The sequence below is a fragment of the Zootoca vivipara genome, chromosome 8 (genome assembly GCF_963506605.1).
Source record: "Zootoca vivipara chromosome 8, rZooViv1.1, whole genome shotgun sequence".
Lineage (NCBI taxonomy): Eukaryota > Metazoa > Chordata > Lepidosauria > Squamata > Lacertidae > Zootoca > Zootoca vivipara.
In genome coordinates this window covers 81,062,434-81,079,724 of record NC_083283.1, presented here as the reverse complement: position 1 = coordinate 81,079,724, position 17,291 = coordinate 81,062,434, and the positions used below count along the sequence as shown (strand labels likewise).

The 17,291-nt window shown below is 43.7% G+C and overlaps 1 protein-coding gene across 1 annotated transcript in view; it reads left to right on the top strand.

The window, feature by feature from the left end:
- Positions 1 to 17,291, top strand: part of VWA8 (von Willebrand factor A domain containing 8) — an 86,936-nt gene that overhangs the window by 59,977 nt on the left and 9,668 nt on the right. Inside the window, exons 33-41 of the mRNA XM_060278247.1 lie at positions 840 to 949; positions 2,213 to 2,361; positions 3,401 to 3,602; positions 4,708 to 4,789; positions 4,957 to 5,161; positions 7,972 to 8,080; positions 9,057 to 9,213; positions 14,177 to 14,356; positions 16,276 to 16,279. Coding sequence (XP_060134230.1) covers positions 840 to 949; positions 2,213 to 2,361; positions 3,401 to 3,602; positions 4,708 to 4,789; positions 4,957 to 5,161; positions 7,972 to 8,080; positions 9,057 to 9,213; positions 14,177 to 14,356; positions 16,276 to 16,279 — 1,198 coding nt within the window. The remainder of the gene's footprint in view (positions 1 to 839; positions 950 to 2,212; positions 2,362 to 3,400; positions 3,603 to 4,707; positions 4,790 to 4,956; positions 5,162 to 7,971; positions 8,081 to 9,056; positions 9,214 to 14,176; positions 14,357 to 16,275; positions 16,280 to 17,291) is intronic.

Here is a 17,291-nt window from a genome sequence, read left to right as displayed (position 1 = left end):
CCCTTGGCCATGCTGCTGCCGTCCGTGGCTTGGCTTAGTGCTTGGCTTACAGCCTGAATTTGTGGTTTGTCTCTCTCCCTATAAACTACAGGCTTATAACAAAGCTTTGTTCTTGATTTACAAGCAAACCACAAACCTGGTTTCACACATGACAGTAAACCAAACTATGGCTTAGCTCTGGGTTGCATGGCAGCAGCAGGTCCAGGGAAGGAGCAAAGCAGCTATGATTTTCACTCCAGGGACCTGCCTATTCTTGCTAAGCCATGGTTTGGCTTAGTGTTCATGCTAATGAGTTAAAAACTTGCTCTGCTCCAGCCCATTGAAATCCACCAGGTTTTCAAGCACTTAACGTGGGGTATGAATCTTAAGACTGGTAAAGCAAATGTAATAGTATTTGTAATGGTGTCTACAAGGATCAAGACTATCTGCAGTCATCACAAAAAAGATTACCTCTGTGATCTCCTACCCTAAAGTTAAGACTGGGGAACATTCTTACTGTGCCTGGGGAGGTGGGGCTGCTCCTTTTCTGTGGCTGCATCACAGCCATGGCACCTCATAAACACCAGCAACATATGTGGGAAGAAGTAGTCATGTCATCAGCCTGCCTCCCTTGATTCTCCGCATAAAGCTGGTATTATACTGGGAGGGAGGAGTCATTTTGAAGTGGTAGCTACGTGACCGTTTAACCCGAGAATAAGTCCTAAGGATAATTTGAGGGTGGGAGAGAGAGATTGGGGGCGCAGGAACCAAACAATTGTGACAGTATTGATCCGGGCAATGGACAAGAGATAAATATGGCCGTGTTAAGTAACCAGTGGGCAATTCCACATGATTTGCAGGAAATATCTTTTAACTAAGCCTACGCATATGGAATCTGAAGCGCATGGAATTTGCCAGTTACACGCACTGAATGAAGAGCCAGTGGAGACTGAATCTGGGATAAAAACAGGTAGAGAATTTAAAATTGGTTTGGCACTGCATGAGTCAGGTTTCCAACTGGTCACACTTTATGTTTGCACAATCATGTGAATTAAAAGCTTTAAAGGGACAATTCCTAGTCATCATTAATCTTACTACAGTACTGCTAACAAGATTGTGGTCTCTTCTACAATTGTTTCCCTTCCAAATGCCAAAGTAGAAGAGTTATAACTTCAGATGACAAGGTACAGTGACTTACATCCAAAGAAAGTTTCTATTCAGTCGAATTGAAATCAACAGGAAAAGTTAGTTGCAACTATTTATGTCTTTCTGTTTTAACTGGGAGCCTCAGTACAGGCGGCGAGCATTTGAGGCATGTCCAATAGCCACACAATTGCCAAAATTAGGGTCCTTTTGGACCTGGAAGAGGGTGGGGCAGGGCGTAACCGAGTGGAAGCTGCTAACAATAATAATAATAGTAATAATAATTTATTATTTGTACCCCGCCCATCCGGCTGGGCCTCCCCAGCCACTCTGGGCGGCTTCCAACAGAGATTAAAATACATTAAAATATCACACATTAAAAACTTCCCTAAACAGGGCTGCCTTCAGACGTTTTCTAAATGTCAGGTAGTAACATTCCCGCACTTTTCTATGCTGCCTGCCAATCACCAGGTGAAAACTGCATCTCATCACCTCTTAGGAATAGCTGCTGAACCATGCAAATCCTGCTCAGCCTACAAACTATCAGTGGACAATATCTAATTTAAATCTTTTGATTTTTCAGTGAGTTTATCTCAGTATGACTTGGGGAGCAATCTTGTGCAAAAGAAGCTGCCTTAAAGCAAGCTGGAGTAAATTAAGATGGTGTAAAATCATACCAGATCCAAGCCCCCATTCAGCAGTGGGGCATCTCCTGTTGCTCTTCCTAAGGGTGGCAGAGGGGAAATAAGCCTTTAAAAGAGTGGTGTTTGTTGGGATGCCAACTGAATGGACTGAGTCCCCAGGCTTCAAAACTCCCCTTGCACCAGACTCAGCCAGTTTCAGTTCAGCTTGCTGAGCCGTCGCTGAGCCAGGAAGAGCAAGTTTACACTGATATATCTTTGGCTAAGTTGGGGTTGGTGACTTAATGCCAGGTGAGCCCAGGTGAGCTGGAGATCTGTGGCATCCTCAGCTGCGCTCCCTGGCGTATCTTGCCAAAGGATTGGCCCCTTAGCGGGATGCAAGCTTTTGCTCTTCTGGATTAAATAAAAATGTTTCCGTATTTGTTTGCTTCCCTTTTGCCTCACTTCAGAACTGCATATGCCACAGGCAGTTTCATGTGACCAGTTGTCTTCCGAAAACCTAAGTGTAGCACTTGGGCAGAAGATCAGCTCCCCCAACAGAATGCTCTCTGATGAACATCATTACGCTTCTCTCGTCGTTGGATTTCCACACCTCATGGTAGGCGTCATTTTTACTTACCATAGTTTATAGAAATGAAATGTCAGCATCAAGGATGCCACACTAGGTAGGATAATTAGCTCTGGACAAGCTTTATAAAATTCTGATCCTGCATGGTAGCAGTCGATGCCCTTCATATAATGGAGGCATTTATGGTGCCACCATAAAAACCACGGAGCCTCTTGCTGATAGGAAGGTTGGCGGTTTGAATCCCTGTGACGGGGTGAGCTCCCATTGCTCTGTCCCAGCTCCTGCCAACTTAGCAGTTCAAAAGCACGCCAGTGCAAGTAGATAAATAGGTACCACTGCGGTGGGAAGGTAAACGGCGTTTCCATGCTCTCTGGTCTCTGTCATGGTGCCCTGTGCGCCAGAAGTAGTTTAGTCATGCTGCCCACATGACCCAGAAAGCTGTCTGTGGACAAACACCAGCTCCCTCAGCCTGAAAGCAAAATGAGCGTCGCATCCCCATAGTCACCTTTGACTGGACTTAACCATCCAGGGGTGATTTACCTTACCTTTTTTTTAACCATCGTCTGTTGCCCAGAATTGGCAGAGGAGAGGAGATGCAGCCACCTCTTAATTAGTTGATCGTGCAGCAGGATTTAACTGAAATATATCTAAGAAATTAGACAATGCATTGTAGATAAAATTAAATATAACACTTCAGTAGAAGTAATATATATTTTTCATTTAAATACCTGCTTAGTTAACAACAGCATTCCAAACAAGATCTAGGAGGTGTTCCTGTTAACACACCTTGCAGGAAGTTCTGTGGGTAGATTTCACCACAACACGGGTCCCTGTGGCTTTGCGGAGCCACAATTGGTGAACTTTTCATTGCAGAAGCCTGTTGAGCCTTCATTAGTCCCCAGGCTATATGCCTGTTCAAGGAAGTGAAGGTTTAAGTTGATATTTTCCCTTTCCCTTAGTGTTCACCCTTAACACATTTTATGGACCAGTTGTACTGAGTTACAGGATTGTATACTCTGTTGTGCAGTGCAGTCCTATCGCCCCTGCTTCTCTTGTGATTTCCTTGCAGTCTCCCAATGAGGTTTACAGCTGGAAGAGGGACTCTGTCCTGGGCCAGAGGCAGCCTTTGGCTTCTGATCCATTGTATTATGGAAAGCGCAGCAAAGGAGGAGCAGCAAAGCGACCAAATTGTGTGACTCTTGCAGCTGCCAATCAGGTGGTCAGAGTTCTGGCTCCTGGAGATGTGCCTTTGAAAGAACTTTATCCCAAAGGTAACACAAATACCAAATAGTTGCGCGATTACTAAATTACATTTCCACTTAGGTTGCTGCTGTTCTTAGTGTGATTTACTTCTTTGAGAAGCAGCAAGCTCTACAACAGAATGCTGAATTGGCAAATACAGAATTTTGTACTCTTGTGTAGTGTAGCCAGGACTGCGTGCTTCATGATTCTGTGCAAATGCACAGAATATGATGCTGCGCACATAACAAGAACCTCACTTTGTAATTCATTAATTATGTTTCTGTACAACTCTTTATCATAAGCGGTTTACAACATAAAAATGAAAACACAAAATACATAACAGCAAGAACAAAAAATGACCCCCCCTCCCACAAACACATTTAAAAGGCCATAGATTGTTTAATTAGCCAAAGGCCTGGTTGAAAATAAAAGGTCTTTTATTTTCCTTTGAAAGCAAGTTTTTTGCCCTTATGTTGTGAAGCTATTCTGTAGTGGCGGCAGAAGCCTTCCGGAGAGATTCCCAGTGTGCTTTGTGGTAGGGCTTGCTAATGCTTACTAATCAGCTCTTGCCAGTTGTCTGCAGGAGATGTTTATAGGGGCTGTGCATATCCTTGAGTGATTGGGTAGAGCTGCCTCTATGGTCAGTATAGAAGTTATGTTCAACCCACCTGGGTCTAAATGGTTCAAGTGCAAGTTAAGTCTTCTGCTTGTATGTACATGCATTAACCGCTAGATAACTATCATACCAACTGAAAAGGCGTGTTTGTAGCTTTTAAAATCTGCTACTCTCTAAAAATTTGGAAGAGGAAATCAGTTGGGGCATCCTCGTCTCAGTCTGTATCTCTGGCATTCAGCTTTCCCCAAGCGTTCTGTGTTGAAATGCTCTTCAAGTGTACTTACATTTTGGTGTTTGTTACGAGATGATAGGTTAAGATGGGCTCATTCATGCCTGATCAGGTTTTGTTCGTGTTTGTTTATAGTTCAACATTCACAGCATAAGCATTTGTCTTTGCTTTTCATTTCTTTTTTCTGAAATTAAGCTTTATAAAGTGTTTTTGAGAGATGTGGAAACGCGATTTATTAAAAGAGTTTGCTGTTAACTATAAAATATCCCTCCAATACTTCTGTTTGCAGATGTTACTCCTCCCCAAGCTGCTGGTTACCTGGAAATTACAGATCTTACAACAAAGAAACTTAAATATATTCCCATTCCCAGGTATTTCATGTTTAAATCTGTCTCAGCCGCAAACAACAAACGGAAGCCATTGCACTAATATTTTAATCTGCAGGGCTTCCCTAACTTTGTTCAAAGCTCAGCACCATTTTCAGTTCTCTATAGTTTTAAAATACACTTTAAGTAAACCTGCTTCCCTCGGTTTTCAGACCAATGAACCTGACTCCCTATACATCGTGGCTCTCGGCGATTTCAGACACGGACGTCTTGCTGGCCGCACTCGGTGAAGCAGGTGTGGTCACTGTCGACATGGGTGGCAACGTCAGGCTCTGGGAAACCAGCTTGGAAAGTCTTGAGAGATCACTCCAGGAATGGAAAACCATGATTGGAGAAGAGAATGGCAGGCCTGTGCAGGTAAGACGAAGAAGCACATTCCACACTGGGGGATCCAGGGGTTAAATTTTGTGCTTTTAGGCTGAAACACAGCCTTTTGAGTTACCTGGGCCTGGGGGTCCTCATCCTAAAAATCCTCTTCAAAGACAGAACGGAAAAGCAGCCCCTGCAAGCGGCATTCAGGATGATGGCTCCGGCATAGCTGCCAAGTTCCGGCCTGAGAAATAAGGGACTATACCGGAAGTAGCGCTGCCGCCATTTTGGAGCTGGGCGAAGCATGCATCAAAAGTCGCTTCTGAGCATGCTCCGCCCAGTTCCAAAATGGCCTCCGCACCAGAATAAACTGGGGGGAAACAAAAAAATCTGTTTTTTCGGCTGGGGACAGCTGGAAAAACGGGGGGTTCCCGGGGAACACGGGAGACTTGGCAGCTATGGGCTCCGGATCGGTTAGACAGTTAAAATTGTGTTTTATTTGCATTTTGTGGGGGTTTTATTAATTGTTTAGGTTTCTTACCACTTTATGCTGTCTTTTATTTTTTTGTGTTTTATTTTGTGAGCCTCACAGACAGCTTCTCTTATGGGGCAGCTATAAAAATCTAGGAAGGAAACTTAGAGTCAGTACTAGGAGCCCTGCTTTCTGCCCTGAACTTACCAGAAGGCCATTATTATCTTTGCCTGCTCCAGCCCCAACCTCCCTTATGGCTCCAGATTCCCTCAAAGCCTGGATTGAAGGCAGCGTATTTCAGGTCTGGATGTGGGTACAGTACCAGACTGGTCCGAAAGTACAAAAAGGCAGAATGATTCTCATCTGAAGAAAAAGCTCCCTGCAGAGGCCTGCAGAAGAAAGTAGTAAAGAATCCAGACACGGAGCCACAGATTGCTCCACACAGCCCATATTACTTTAGGAGACAGAAGAACAAGGTCCAGCCACTTTTGATTGACGGAATTTGTGTGGAGAGGGTAACAACGTTTAGATTTCTAGGCATTGAGTTACAGGAGGATCTGTCCTGGAGTGTTAACACAAAGGGGCTTGTGAAGAAGGCGCAGCAGAGACTGTATTTTTTGAGAATTTTAAGGAAAAACCATCTTCCACAAAAGCTGCTGCTTGCCTTCTATCACTGTGCCATACAGAGCGTTCTCACGTATGGTTTATGTGTGTGGTACGGAAGCTGTACTCAGGATAGAGCAGGGCTGTGCAGAATTATTAAAACAGCAGAGAGCATTATTGGCTGCTCACTCTCCACCTTAGAACAAATCTATACCACCAGGTGCCATAGGAAAGCACTAGACATATCAAGAGATCCAACGCACCCTGGTCACCATTTCTTTGAGCTCCTACCATCGGGACGGAGATATAGAACAATGCAGGCAAGAACGAGCCGTCTCAGGAACAGTTTCTTCTCTAGAGCGATTTTGGCCTTAAATGGAAAGACTGGACTTTGAAGTCATCTTATTTTACTTGTTATTTTGTATTATATTTACTGTTTTTAATTAGGTTTTGTAATTTTGGATTATGCGGAATGCTTTATCGGAGTGGATGTAGCAACCGAGTAATTTTGTTGTTCCCGCAAGGGGACAATGACAATAAAGATATCTTATTACCAACAGTACCCAGGCAACCACTGCTAGCCTCCATCTTCCGCCAAGCATTTTCTAAAATGATAATTGTTTCTCATCTTGAACAACATGTCTTAAACATCAGCAGCACCTGGTAGGCTGGTTATGGAACCAGGATGCAGAAGTTCCTTTCACTGGGCGATCTTTCCTGTCCCATTTTTGCAAGATGCTCCCTGTTTACAGAACCTTGTGTAACTGCTGACGTGCTCCTGCTATTGGAGCCATCAAATGCTTTTCACAGGTCATGAGAAAAAAAGGCTTCTGGTGGCCTGTTCCTGGTGTTATTGCTCTGCCAGGGCTATCTGTTCTCTTCATCAGTGGAGGAACAACAGCACCATCCATTGGTCAAATATAAATATACAGTACAGTTCATAGAGTGGCATTTCCCTTAGAGTCGTTCTCTGTAAAGGCTGTGGTAAATGACTGCATTGCAGGTATCTATAACCCCTTGATGGACATGAATGGAGCACAAAGTTGATAGGTTTGGTGATAAATGTATCCAATGTATTAAGCATCAAATTTCTAATGAAGATTGGAATGAATATAGAAATTGTCCTCAAGCATTAATTCAGTACTGATCTAAAAGATAACTTTAAAATATATATAATAAACTATTTTGGAAGAAACAGAGAAGGCAGAGAAGGCCCACCAAAGGAACCGGTGAGGTTCAAGGTCATGCAGTTGAGTTGCCCAGGAGAGAGGAGCATGTTGATCTTTAGGGCAAGTTCCCTGGACTTGATGGGAAGTTTCACATTTTTAGCACCTTTTCAGGGCCTCTGGTGGAAGAAGTTCAATCTTAAGATACAGATCCAGACTCAGAAGCAAGTTCAGACACTGTCGCGTTTTCTGCCCTAACTTCTCGGGAGCCAGGGAGCATAAAGAGCATTTTGACAAAATTCAAATTAACTCCTTGCGTTCTCTCTGCCCCCTTTGTTGATTTCTCTAAGGAGCCCTGACCATTCAAAAAGGTACCCTTCTGTGATGCTTTATATGTTTTGACTTGCTCACACTGTTTCAGTGCTCCAGATATAGCCCTGATTTTCTTTCCTTCCTGCCCAGAAAAATTTTTATTTGATGCATTGCATCAGCCATCCTTTGGGCGAAGGAATAGTAATATGGTCAAGTTGGTTCTATGTCTAGATCTTATAAACAGCACGTGGCAGAGTATCCTATAACCATCATTTTTCTGCAAACTTTGTTTTTTGCTTCAACAGATAACTATCCAGAGAGAAAGCGGTTTGGATGTCAGCTCTCCTAAGCATGGGAAGATGGATCCAGATAATACCCCTCATGTTGGTGGAAACACGTGGGCTGGTGGAACAGGTTTGTGTCTGATATTCAGGGGCCCTCCCTGAAACATGCTGAAGTGGTTAGGGTGTCCCAAGCTCTGTTGCGTATGTAGCACGCAGTTCTAAACAATTCGCTTGAAATGACAGTATGCTGATCTGCTCATTCTCTAGGGCAGAGCTTTCCAAACTGTATTGGAATATAATATATATGATAAGAATAATATTGGAGAAAACTGGATATTGAAACCTGCTTAACCTAAATCATATATCCCAGTTTTACAGCGGCCCTTTAAAGTACGCTTCACGCAGAGTACACGCAGTCAGAAGTTGACCTGGCTAAGAAAACAACCACCAAGAACGTAGGGTATTATTTCCCTTATATGAAACCCCTTACTAGCTGCACACTTGTAAAAGTATGTAGATGAAAATACAAACGGTTGGGTTTCTTTAACTGAAAAAAAAACTGACTCTAAAGAGACTTTAAACTAAAGATAAATGCTTTCTCTCTTAGCAATGTTATCTACCCACTTTCCAAAACCTCCCACAAACCTCCCATTAATTAACAGCAAACTAGCATTATAACTAATCAAGCATACTAAGATTCAACTAAGGAATCTCTTAAACTAAGAACAACTGAGAGAGTGATCTACTTAGAGATGAATCAAACTGAAAGAATCTAACTAAGAAATGCAGAAGGCTTTCTGGCAAAGCCTTATATACAAGAAGCAGAGCCCACGCCTGTGGGCAATTAGAAATCACCTGCATCTGTTTCTCTTAAACAGACAGTGTTTACATTAGACCGGCTCTAAAGTAACTTGACTATTCAAAAAATCCAACAAACTGTGTGTCACAACACAATACAACCTTCGGTTTGCTAGTAAAACTGTATGACTGTGTCGCGAAATGATGCATGATGTCTAAAAAGTGTGTCACCAACATGAGAAGTTTGAAAAGCCATTGGATTCTTCTCCATCCAAAAATCAAGAGCACCGTTTCTGCTTCTTTTCTAGGTGGAAGAGACACGGCTGGGCTGGGCGGCAAAGGCGGTCCGTACCGACTGGATGCTGGCCACAAGGTCTACCAGGTGTCTCAAGCGGAGAAAGATGCTGTGCCCGAAGAGGTGAAGAAAGCCGCCAGGGAAATGGGAGAAAAGGCTTTTAAACAGAGGTCAATATTCACTTTGTAACGGATTTTTTCTTCATGCAATGGACACTTTGAAAGAAGCGTTGGATTTAAAAAAGTGAAATCCCTTCTGCCTACTAGACACATTATCCATCAAGGGCCCCAGCAGATAATGCATGGATGCATGTGTGTGCATTTAACATGCCTGATCTTTGTCATTTAACCAGCAACAAGTGGAGCACCAATCAGGACTGTACCATGTACAGGGAGCAGGGGTAGTTCACTTCTCCCCCCTCCCAAGCTGCAGTCCTAATAAAAAGGATGCTAATACATGGGAGGGATTGATTCAGCTCTTTTAAAGACATGAGTATGCATAAGAAGGCATAGGCAGTCGCTCAGTAAATTATTTGCTCCTTTGCCTTCCTTCTCCACTTGATTTGTTTCTTGATTACCCCCAGGAAGTTGTTTGCAGTTATGTATAATTTACACCAATTGTCTTAACTGCTCCATTACTTGAAAGATATTGTGCTATTTAGTTTGAAACCTGCTCGTCACACACATGATCGCATTGGGAGCATGCGGGCGCATTGTTACTGAAGTGCTCAGGTCCATTGGCGCTGAGGAACTCTGTGATTCCTTTAGCTTCACTTAACAAGTGGCGGCGCAAGGAGTACAGGCTTTTTGGAAGCCTTTGGCACAGACTGGCTCCTCTCCTTGCAAGGGCATTGCTGGTCCTCGTGGGACTGGGAGGTGCTAGCACCCCATTCTGCTCCTGATGCTTTTCCATCTGCCAACCCAAGCGGGAGCCTCTGGGTTCCACTGTCCCTGGTCCCCATCACAAACTTACTTAAGAGCTAATTGCATCGCCTAAAGCTAAGCCCCCCCTTCATGGATCAATGCCTTGTCGTGGCGAAGGGGCTTGAATAACTCGGAGAAGCTATGAGCTATGCCATGCAGGGCCACCCAAGATGGACAGGTCATAGTGGAGAGTTTTGACTAAACGTGATCCACCTGGAGAAGGAACTGGCAAGCCACTCCAGTATCCCTGCCAAGAAAACTCCATGGACAAAGACAACAGGCATATAAAAGTTATGACGCTGGAAGATGAGCCCCTCAGGTCGGAAGGCGTCCAACATGCTACTGAGGAAGAGCGGAGGACAAGTACAAGTAGATTCAGAGCTGATGAAGCGACTGGGCCAAAGCCGAAAGGATGCTCAGTTGCGGATATGCCTGGAAGCGAAAGGAAAGTCCGATGCTGTAAAGAAAAATATTGCATAGGAACCTGGAATGTAAGAACCATGAGTGGAGGTAAGCTGGATGTGGTCAAAAATGAGATGACAAGAATAAATATCGACATCCTGGGCATCAGTGAACTAAAATGGAAGGGAATGGGCGAATTCAGTTCGGGTGACTATCATATCTACTACTGTGGGCAAGAATCCTGTAGCAGAAATGGAGTGGCCCTCATAGTCAACAAAAGAGTGGCAAAAGCTGTAATGGGATGCAATCTCAAAAATGACAGAATGATCTCGATACGAATCCAAGGCAGACCTTTTAACATCACAGTAATCCAAGTTTATGCACCAACTACCGGTGCTGAAGAAAGTGAAATTGACCAATTCTATGAAGACCTACAACAACTTCTAGAAATGACACCAAAGAAGGATGTTCTTCTCATTACAGGGGATTGGAATGCTAAAGTAGGGAATCAAGAGATAAAAGGAACAACTGGCAAGTTTGGCCTTGGAGTTCAAAATGAAGCAGGGCAAAGGCTAATAGAGTTCTGTCAAGAGAACAAGCTGGTCATCACAAACACTCTCTTCCAACAACACAAGAGACGACTCTACACATGGATATCACCAAATGGGCAGCATCGAAATCAGATTGATTATATTATCTGCAGCCAAAGATGGAGAAGCTCTATACAGTCAGCAAAAACAAGACCTGGAGCTGACTGTAACTCAGATCATCAGCTTCTTATAGCAAAATTCCAGCTTAAACTGAAGAAAGTAGGAAAAAGCACTGGGCCAGTAAGATACAATCTGAATCAAATCCCTTATGAATACACAGTGGAAGTGAGGAACAGGTTTAAGGATTTAGATTTGGTGGAGAGAGTGCCTGAAGAACTATGGATGGAGGCTCGTAACATTATACAGGAGGCAGCAACGAAAACCATCCCAAGGAAAAGGAAATGCAAGAAAGCAAAATGGCTATCCAACGAGGCCTTACAAATAGCGGAGGAGAGGAGGCAAGCAAAATACAAGGGAGATAGGGAAAGATACAGGAAACTGAATGCAGATTTCCAAAAAACAGCAAGGAGAGACAAGAGGGTCTTCTTAAATGAGCAATGCAAAGAAATAGAGGAAAACAATAGAATGGGGAAAACCAGAGATCTGTTCAAGAAAATTGGAGATATGAAAGGAACATTTCGTACAAAGATTACCATAATCAAGGACAAAAGTGGTAAGGACCTAACAGAAGCAGAAGACATCAAGAAGAGGTGGCAGGAATACACAGAGGAATTATACCAGAAAGATATGGAGGTCTCGTACACCCCAGGTAGTGTGGTTGCTGACCTTGAGCCAGACATCTTGGAGAGTGAAGTCAAATGGGCCTTAGAAAGCACTGCTAATAACAAGGCCAGTGGAAGTGATGATATTCCAGCTGAACTATTTAAAATTTTAAAAGATGATGCTGTTAAGGTGCTACACCCAATATGCCAGCAAGTTTGGAAAACTCAGCAATGGCCAGAGGATTGGAGAAGATCAGTCTACATCCCAATTCCAAAGAAGGGCAGTGCCAAAGAATGCTCCAACTACCGCACAATTGCGCTCATTTCACACGCTAGCAAGGTTATGCTTAAAATTCTACAAGGCAGGCTTAGGCAGTATGTGGACCGAGAACTCCCAGAAGTGCAAGCTGGATTTCGAAAGGGCAGAGGAACCAGAGACCAAATAGCAAACATGCGCTGGATTATGGAGAAAGCTAGAGAGTTCCAGAAAAACGTCTACTTCTGCTTCATTGACTATGCAAAAGCCTTCGACTGTGTCGACCACAGCAAACTATGGCAAGTTCTTAAAGAAATGGGAGTGCCTGATCACCTCATCTGTCTCCTGAGAAATCTCTATGTGGGACAAGAAGCTACAGTTAGAACTGGATATGGAACAACTGATTGGTTCAAAATTGGGAAAGGAGTACGACAAGGTTGTATATTGTCTCCCTGCTTATTTAACTTATATGCAGAATTCATCATGCGAAAGGCTGGACTAGATGAATCCCAAGCCGGAATTAAGATTGCCGGAAGAAATATCAACAACCTCAGATATGCAGATGACACAACCTTGATGGCAGAAAGCGAGGAGGAATTAAAGAACCTTTTAATGAGGGTGAAAGAGGAGAGCGCAAAATATGGTCTGAAGCTCAACATCAAAAAAACCAAGATCATGGCCACTGGTCCCATCACCTCCTGGCAAATAGAAGGGGAAGAAATGGAGGCAGTGAGAGATTTTACTTTCTTGGGCTCCTTGATCACTGCAGATGGTGACAGCAGTCACGAAATTAAAAGACGCCTGCTTCTTGGGAGAAAAGCAATGACAAACCTAGACAGCATCTTAAAAAGCAGAGACATCACTTTGCCGACAAAGGTCCGTATAGTTAAAGCTATGGTTTTCCCAGTAGTGATGTATGGAAGTGAGAGCTGGACCATAAAGAAGGCTGATCGTCGAAGAATTGATGCTTTTGAATTATGGTGCTGGAGGAGACTCTTGAGAGTCCCATGGACTGCTAGAAGATCAAACCTATCCATTCTTAAGGAAATCAGCCCTGAGTGCTCCCTGGAAGGACAGGTCGTGAAGCTGAGGCTCCAATACTTTGGCCACCTCATGAGAAGAGAAGAATCCTTGGAAAAGACCCTGATGTTGGGAAAGATGGAGGGCACTAGGAGAAGGGGACGACAGAGGACGAGATGGTTGGACAGTGTTCTCGAAGCTACGAACATGAGTTTGACCAAACTGCGGGAGGCAGTGCAAGACAGGAGTGCCTGGCGTGCTATGGTCCATGGGGTCACGAAGAGTCGGACACGACTAAACGACTAAACAACAACAACAAAGCTAAGCCCTTCCCCCTCCACTTCCCATTTGTGGCTCAATTCCAAATACGACATGACTTTGTGTTCTCCCTTGGGAAAATGGCTGTTACTTTTTGGAACTTCCTACCCTTGCATCATGATACTTGTGTTGGTGAAATACTAGACAAGAGACAATCTGCACATGTTGAGAGGTAGTCTGTGACCTCTCTGTTAAAGTTGTCACCCCATAGCCGTGGGGAATCTTGCTCCTTCCTTCCTTTTCCTCTTTGCCCTTTTCAAGGGACAAACCCACTCTTTAGCTTTATATCAGGGCATATGTCAGTCCATAGGAAACCCAATTGACGTTTGCTCTGATAGAGACCTAAAGATCGGGTTTCCTCAGGAGAAAGTGGCAGGACAAGCGGAAGTCTGGATGAGCCATGAGACAGAGTCATAGAACTGTATAGAGTTGGAAGGGAGTTATAGTTCATAGTTAAAAGTAGAAGTCGGCAAATGCGTCCCCCCTTTTTTGCTCTTCAAAATATGGCAGCCTAATTCTAGTCCAACTTCCCTGCGAGGCAGGAATCGCAAGCTCTTTTTTAAAACCTCCAATATATGTGAAGGAAATCAAAATGGCTCCCTGAATGCTTCAGTTTTCTTGATTTCACTTCTATATCTTCTCAAAACAGGATAAGACAAACCAGATTTCAAGATGTGAGAGTTCAGTATAAAAATAGTCTAGCTGAGATTCAAATTCTGTTGAATTTGGACCATCCCAGTTAATGCGGTAGAATGTCTGTTTTAGAACTTAAGCTATGAAGGCCTGTTTTATTCTGCACTGTGGCACTCGTATGTCCCGTTTTAAGAAAGCTGACCAGCTCTTTTATAGCTGTGCAAAATGCCTCTTACTCATTCCATTCTATATTCATCTCATTTCTTCAGACTAAAAGAAATCCAGATGAGTGAATATGATGCTTCTACGTATGAGAGGTTCTCTGGAGCTGTTCGACGGCAAGTTCATTTACTCCGAATCATCCTGGATAATTTACAGGTAATAATTGACTTTTTAAAAACCGATAAACTCCTTTTTTGCATTTTACGGGTCCCACTCAGAATTCTCTAGCTGTAGAAAACTAATCAGCTAAGAATGAGTTGTGATATTTGTATTCTATTTTTTTTAAAAAATAATTTTTATTAATTTTATATAATAACACAAAAAGACAAAACATTTTTGTCCACCTTCCCTCCCTCCCCCCACAAGTCCCCTTCTGCCACAAGTGGATCCTGCAGGTGTTGAGAGTCGAAGGTAGTCCATTTTGAATCTGGGTTTGTCCTCATCCCCCTCTCCTTTGCTCCTGGACCCCCCCCCTGCTATCAGGAGGCCCCGAGACAAAAGGAGAGATTGGGATAAGAAACCCCCCCAACTATTTATATATAATCCTCCAACATACAAACAATTAAAAATATCAATTTCTTACTTTGTTAAACATTGTATTTGTGACTTCCTCAGATCCCTTTTTCCTGATTTTCATAGTTCCTTAATATAGTTATGGCGGGTTTCTTTTCTTGATTCCAATTCTTATTCTTAAAGATCAACATTATTTCCCTCCATCTTCGTGCCGCCTCCCCACAAGCCCCCTCCTGCCACAAGAGGACCCATGAGGTGTGACCATCCAAGGGAGGTCTAATTTGTAATTGGGTTTCCTTCCACCCCTCCCTCCCCCCCCAGAGCCCCCCCCTGGTGATATTTGTATTCTTTACTTGCTGACCCAACCAACTGGACAAAAGTTGCATGTCTGAGTAGACTGTCACAATAGGGATCTTCTGCCATGGCTGCTGTATCTCTTCGCCTCCCCTATACATTATGCATTTCAGCAGAGGCAACCCACATCCAGTTGCTGCCCACCAACTCCACAGCTGTGAACTGTAGATCCATGTGAAATAGAGATGCTTCCTGCATTGAATTTAATCCCACGTTTTGGAGTTCCAAAACACCTCAGCCTTTTTCTGAAGCTGCGCCAATGCACCATCAAATCCCCTGTTTTCCTTTTTTTTTTATTTCCAAGTTTTGCTCAGGCCTCTGTGCATGTGCAGTTCGCCACAGTTTTCAGTTCACATCCCTTCCTGAACACACAGCACAAAAAAGCACCACAATGTACACAACATACACATTTGCGCACAAATTAAATCACAGCTCACAAAGGCGTTGTAAGATCTGTCCAAGATTCAATTTTGTGTGAATTTATAATCGATGAACATATCTACGGGAGATACATGTGGGAACTCTGACAAATTCTGAACATGTGAATTCCAAAATTAACTTATTAAGTTAAACTGAAAGGAAGAACAGAATGCAGGGAACGCACGAAACGGAAAGGAATGGAAAACCTTCTGTTCCCTAATGTGTGCATGTATGAACCAGGGCTAAGCTTATTTGTGGCCAGGGGTTAGAATATTGGAATGACAGCCATAAATATATAGAAGAAGAACAAGAAGAGGAGGAGGAGGAGTTTGGACTTGATATCCCGCCTTTCACTCGCCTTAAGGAGTCTCAAAGTGGCTAACAATCTCCTTTCCCTTCCTCCCCCACAACAAACACTCTGTGAGGTGAGTGAGGCTGAGAGACTTCAGAGAAGTGTGACTAACCCAAGGTCACCCAGCAGCTGCATGTGGAGGAGCGGGGAAGCGAACCCAGTTCCCCAGATTACGAGTCCATTGGTCCTAACCACTACACCACGCTGGCACTGAGATGGACTCTGAGCTCCTCCAACACCCTTGACAGGTCCACCTGATTTTGCCATGAGGTCAGGTGACCTGCGTTTTTTCCTGCTCCACACCTGACCGTATATCTAATGTCAGGTGTCGGGAAGGTGGTTGGAGCTTGTGGGAAATGGCCTTGTGACCTCGTTCGGGTCATTGTCCACCCGTCTCCCGCGGCTGCTTTAGGAGGCGCTGCATCTAGTTTTGAAAGAGAGGGTGATTCGTGCCATAGCTCACTGATCCTTGAAACTCATGCCATTGTGCTCAGATAATGCTTTCAGCTGGGTGAGCCTTTACATCTGCTCAAGGAGTGTTTCAGCTATTTGTCCATGGCCTGATCTTTCGTGACATCTGTGTTTCGCTGTCTGAAAGCCAGGGAGAGAAGAAAAAATGCACAGAGAGAATCAAGATAAGCTTCCATTTGCAAAGTGTGCAGTGAGATATTTCCCCCCCTCAAAATCTGAGGAGCTCATACTTTGTAGAGATTAAAAGAGCCTGATTGTGCCCCCCCCAAATTGTTAAGACCTCGGTCCAGTATACCTGAAGGAGCGTCTCCACCCCCATCGTTCTGCCCGGGACACTGAGGTCCAGCACCGAGGGTCTTCTGGCGGTTCCCTCGCTACGAGAAGCCATGTTACAGGGAACCAGGCAAAGGGCCTTCTCGGTAGTGGCACCCACCCTGTGGAATGCCCTCCCACCAGAAGTCAAAGAGAACAACAACTACCAGACCTTTAGAAGGCATCTCAAGGCAGCCCTGTTTAGGGAAGCTTTTAATGTTTGATTTCTGTATTTTAATGTTTTGTTGGAAGCTGCCCAGAGTGGCTGGGGGAACCCGGCCAGATGGGCGGGGTATAAATAATAAATTATTATTATTATTATTATTATTATTATTATTATTATTATTATTATTATTTATGACAGTGTGCTTCTCTTTTTGTGTAAAAACCCCCAAATAGTTATTCAGGTCATAAGTGAAGAAACCTTCAAAATTCTGTTTGTAGTGGTAGTAGTAATAATAATAATAATAATAATAATAATAATAATAATAATATGATCAAAATCTTCTTTTTGAAGATACTTTACTGTTGTTAGATGTTATATACAGTATTGCATTTTAGGCTTTTGGTTCCACAATTCAGGACTGCCGAGGGAGGAGGGGGAGGAGGCAGCAGCCGCTAGCCCTGTGCCCCCTCCCTCAGGACCAGGGTCTCTGGAGTTGGTCCCTGGTGACTAGAGACCCAGAGCAGCACTTGCCACAGCATCAGGGAAGGAAGCGCATCCGTTTTCCTTTAGACTA